The 5,124-nt window shown below is 47.5% G+C and overlaps 1 protein-coding gene across 1 annotated transcript; it reads right to left on the reverse strand.

Moving 5' to 3' along the window:
• Positions 1-3,248: 3,248 nt before the first annotated feature.
• On the reverse strand, positions 3,249-4,665 carry LOC118580846 (zinc finger matrin-type protein 1-like). The gene has a single exon (XM_036182840.1). It carries the CDS (start codon positions 4,653-4,655, stop codon positions 4,071-4,073), a length of 585 nt encoding a protein of 194 aa, XP_036038733.1. The 5' UTR covers positions 4,656-4,665; the 3' UTR covers positions 3,249-4,070.
• Between the last annotated feature and the right edge of the window lie 459 nt (positions 4,666-5,124).

The raw sequence follows: 5,124 nt of genomic DNA on the forward strand, positions 1-5,124 counted from the left end.
TGCATGGAAGCAGAGAGGGATACTGGCATTCATTAGATGGGTCCAGGGATGACAGATATTACCTGTTCCTTCCAATAGGTGTCCGGAATCGAGTTCCAAATTACTTACCAACCCTCCGTCCATGTGTCTTCCTTCTCCTCATTTGTGTTTATCTCATTCACTGTCGTACCGATGTGGCTAGACCTATAACTAGAACTCCTAAAATCTGTGTGTAAGAATCTCCCTGGGAAAGGGAAAACAGAATAGATTTCTCTGGTATACTGGGAGTGGGAACAGGAGGGATCGTGTGTGTGTGTGTGTGTGTGTGTGTGTGTGTGTGTGTGTGTGTGTGTGTGTGAGAGAGAGAGAGAGAGAGAGAGAGAGAGAGAGAGAGAGAGAGAGAGAGAGAGAGAATGCTGGGAGAAACATCTGGAATTGGGGGCAGTTCGGGGGGTGAGGTAAAAATCTAGTACAATGGAAACCCCATGGAATCTGAAAAGGTAACCTTAGCAAAGACTCCTAGCAATGGGGGACATGGAGTCTGAACTGGTCATCATTTATAACCAGGCAAGGAATCCAGTGGCGGGATAAGGACAACAACCCAGCCGCAGAAACCTTCAACCTGGGACCAGAGTCTAGCAGAATCCTCTGCAGAGACCAGAGAGACTTCCTTCGGCAACTGACGGGAGCAGGTGCAAAGTCCTCCAACTAAATATTAGGGAGTCCTGTGGAGGAGGGAGAGGAAGGACTGGAGGAATGAGGTGGATCAGAGACACTGGGAGAACATGGTCCATAGAACCAATTGACCAGGACTCATGGGGGCTTGCAGATATCAGAAGGCCTGTAGAGGTCTGATCTAGGTCCTCTGCACATGTGTCATGGCTGAGTAGCTTGGTGTTCTTATTTGACTCTCACAGTGGGGGAGCAGCAGCTGTCTCTGATGCTTGCCTGTCTGTGGGACTCATACTGTGCTGCCCTTACAGCCTTGATGAGATGGTATGTGCCTGGGCTATTGTAGCTTGTCATGACATGTTTGGTTGACGTCCCTGGGAACCTGCTCTTTTCTGAGAGGAGGCTGAGGAAAGGTGGACCTGGGGGAGAAGGGAGGTGGGGGGAGGGGAAACTGCAGTCAGGATGTAATATATGAGAGAATAAAACAATACACTTTACATTAAAAAGTTCTCATAATCTATTTACCCTGACAAATGAAATTATGTGTCACATGTAGTAGCCCAAATTACAACTGTATAGCTCAAGATTTTCAGCAAATAATCACAAGGCCACTATTCAGACAAATTATGGCTAGGTGGCAGTAGAGCATGCCTTTAATCCCAGCACTTGGGAGGCAGAGCCAGGCGGATCTCTGTGAGTTCGAGACCAGCCTGGTCTACAGCTTGAGATCCAGGACAGACACTAAAATTACACAGATAAACCCTGTCTCGAAAAAAACAAATAAACAAACAAACAAACAACAAAAACAAAAAAGAGAGAGAGAAAGAAAAACACTTTTTGAAAAAACAAACAAAAACCATAAAGTGTACAGAATGATAGTTTTCCTATTCAGAATTCTAAGACGCCAAAGAAGACTTCAGTGCTGCATTTTAAGGCTGGGCTACAGAGCGAGATCTAGGACAGGCACCAAAACTATACAGAGAAACCCAGTCTCGAACAACAAAAGAAAACAGTGTGTTTATACAACTTGTGGGCGGGCATGTGTGTGCCACAGGAGTGTGTGGAGGTCAGAGGACCATCTCAGGTGTCCATCTTCACCTTGAGACAGGGTCTCTCTGGTTCACTGCGGCACATGCCGGCCTAGCTAGCCTGCAAGTTTCTTAAAATTCTGTCTCTGCTTCCTGTCTCACAGGAGTTCTGGGGTCACAGGCACATGCTACTGCACCGACTTTATGTGGGATCTGGGGACTTGAACTCAGGTCCTCACTCTTGCACAGTGAGAGTTTTGCCTACCGTCACCTTGCCAGCACTTACCATTTAAATTAACAGGTGAGATCCTTACTCTCCTATTTGGTTTATGATTTCTTAATTGGTAGAAATGGTGTGTGTAGTAAGACTCTATCAGTGAGGGCCAAATCAAAGCCACAGCAGTAATTTAAGCAGAGAAAATTAAATTTAAAAAATGGTTAATTACCCAGTGAGTACAAGCGGACCCTAGGACAAGGGTTGACAGGCCTTCTGTAAAGGGTCAGGTAGTATTTTGGGCTTTGTGGGCAAGAGTCACGGTCAAGGATATCACATACTACAACACTAAAAAAAATCCACATTTTTATTGATGAAATTCAAGATAAAATGAATACATGTTTCTAAAATCTGTATCTATTGTGTTGAGGGTACAGGGAGTGGGCGCATATCACACGTGGAGGTCAGAGAACAACTCGGGGGACTTGGTTCTGGATCCATCCACCAATTTGGGACCCAGGGATTGAACTCAGGTCGTCAGGCTTGGCACCAAATGCTTTTACCCACTGAGCCCTCTGCCAGGCCCACAAGTACATGCTTTGAAACACATTTCAATGAAGACATGTCCATTTTGTATCCTTGAGATTCCAATACAAGAACAACATTGTCAGCTCAAGAGTGCCAAGCAGGTGGCTGGCTGGGACCTGCATGTGGCGGTTGGCTGGCCTGGGGCTCCACGGGTGGGGCTGAGGGGGTACAACGGGTGAGGGAGGCCGAGGGTCCTCTCCACAACCTCGGAGATTTAGACTCTGCAGTTAGAACTGGGCCAGAGTCCACCAACAAAGACATTTGCCGAGGTGCACACGCTCCCCAACACCTCCCCATTTTTGTTACCAAGAAAAGGGCAAGCCAGGGAAAGGGGAGGAAAGTGGGGGGGGGGGGGGGGGCTCCTGCCTCTACTCTACAATGACCTTCTAGTGCCATCTACTGGAAGAGACTAAAAGGCCACATAGTGAAACCAGACTAGTGTGGAAGTCCTGTTTTAAGAGGTGATCATTTGTTAGCTTGGATAGGGACACTAAGTGTGATAAAAGTGGTTTTCCCGCTCTGCTTCTTGCCTTTACGAATGTCTCCTGGAAGGCTCATATGAAACAACATTCTGAATAAAAATAAAATAAATAAAAACAGCACATTGCAGGAGCTGGCTCTATCCTTTTACAGTGTGGGTCCCAGGGATCAAACTCAGGTAAGCCGGGCTTATCAGCAAGCCCCTTTACTCCCTGAGCCCCCTCACTCGCCCCATGAAGGTTGGTCTACTCCTCACTACCCTCTACCCACCCAGTTCTTGTCTCCTGAGACCATCCTACCAGACACTCTGTGTCTTTCTGTGTGTGTGTTTAATGCTTACTGTCAAGATTCTAATTTTTAGAGATTTTAGAGCAAAATCTTCTGCTTCACACAAACTCAAACTGTTCTGGCAAATGCATCTATTACCATTTCTTGTTTAATAGCATCTGGCTAATGTATCTTGAACAAAAAAACAAACAAGAAACCAGTTCTCTCTTGGCTGGGCCTGGCTGTGAACGCCTTCAATCTCAGTATTGTTGCTATGGTAGTTTCACACAGCACATGCAGATCTCTGCTCACCACATACCTTGGTGAATGCTAGGTAATCCTGCAGCCAATCTGACTCCGTCTATGGGCGGCAGGGTGCTTCCCATGGTGGCCTGTCAGAAGAAGGCTTGTGATTGGGGATGAGATGTAGCTCAGCGAGAGAACTCTTGCCTAGCGTGCCCAAGACTGCGGGGTGGGGGGTGGGAGGGGTAGGGGTGGGGTGTGTATGCGGCTTGACTGGTGTAGATCTCAACCCTCCTGTCTTCTTTTGATCTTTATCGATAGCAGAGGGGCTGAGTGGATGACAGGGGCAGCCTTCTGAATGGTGCCAATGGCAAAGGTGGCAAGTCCATGGCTCTGTCAGCACAGCCCAAAGGCCTCAGGCACGAAAGGCCCATCCCTGCCAGCACCAGAAGAGCGTCCCCATGCAGACTCCCAATTTCCACACCAGTAGAGCAAATGGACCATGACAGAAGCCTGATATCTAATTGTTTTGAGGTATCTGATCCACCCTTACCAATAGAACCAAGTTGTTGACTTTTGGGACCCCAAATGCCCAAACATCAGGAGCAATTGCCCAAGATAGCTTCATCCCACAAATCCCACTCCTCTGGCTCCTTCTTCTCTCTGTGGGACTGGCGTTTGCTTCTGGTGGGGTCTCTTCCATGATAGTGGGTCCTCTTTCTGGGCTTGGACTTCTCAGTTCCCACTGGCTGTGCTGAGGCCTTCCTTCTGCTGAGGTCTTCTTTGCGGGAACCCCTCTCTCTGTGGTGTTTCCTCTTGGGCACCCCGTGCTCCACACTGGTGGCTCCTCCCCACTCCTGGTGACGGGGCCTTTCCTTTCTGTCTTGACTGACTGGCTGGTTATTCTGATGATGTTTTAGAGAGTCCAGTCTTCGTCTGCAGTGAGGTACCAGGTTTTCCACTGTCGGCCTTCCGCAGGAAGTAGAGGATCTGGGGTGTTTTCTGGATGAGAGAGGTGGCCCCAGCATTGGAGGTTCCGGGCTGACACGGTCTCTTTCTTGGTGAAAAGATTCCTCTGCCGTATTTCTGAAACAGGTCCTTGGACGTAATCCTCTGGCTCTCTGCTTTCTAATGAAGTCTTCAAGCTCATGTTCAAAAGAGTCATTGGTCTGAGGCTTTTCCATTTCACTGACTATGAACAGATTTTTCTAGAAAAAAAATGGGAGAAGACCTTCTGTTAATGCATCATATTGCTGAAGATATTTTCTCTGTCCTAAGAGAGTGTTATGCTATATATTATACAGTAAATAGTGTGTAGTCACTGATGTTGGACATGAGTACTTCTGACGTACTGGGGATGGGAAAGTGTAATGGGGGAGGAAAATTATTGCTCATTTGTCTTGCTTTAAAAAATTTTGGGGTTGGGGATTTAGCTCAGTGGTAGAGCACTTGCCTAGCAAGCGCAAGGCCCTGAGTTCGGGCCTTGCTCCTGGGACTGACAGGTGGTTGTGAGCTACCTTATATATTTGCTGTGAACCAAACTCCCCTCGAGAAGTACATCCTCTTAACTGCTGAGCCATTTCTTAAGCCTGCGTTTTTTCTTTTTTGACATGGTGACTTGGTCCTACTAAGTAGCCTTAGCTGGCCTAGAAC

This window comes from Onychomys torridus, chromosome 3, assembly GCF_903995425.1.
Source record: "Onychomys torridus chromosome 3, mOncTor1.1, whole genome shotgun sequence".
NCBI classification, from domain to species: domain Eukaryota; kingdom Metazoa; phylum Chordata; class Mammalia; order Rodentia; family Cricetidae; genus Onychomys; species Onychomys torridus.

Coding starts and splice junctions, on each gene's coding strand:
- LOC118580846 (XM_036182840.1), bottom strand. CDS start 4,655: ATGGAAAAGCCTCAGACCAATGACTCTTTTGAACATGAGCTTGAAGAC.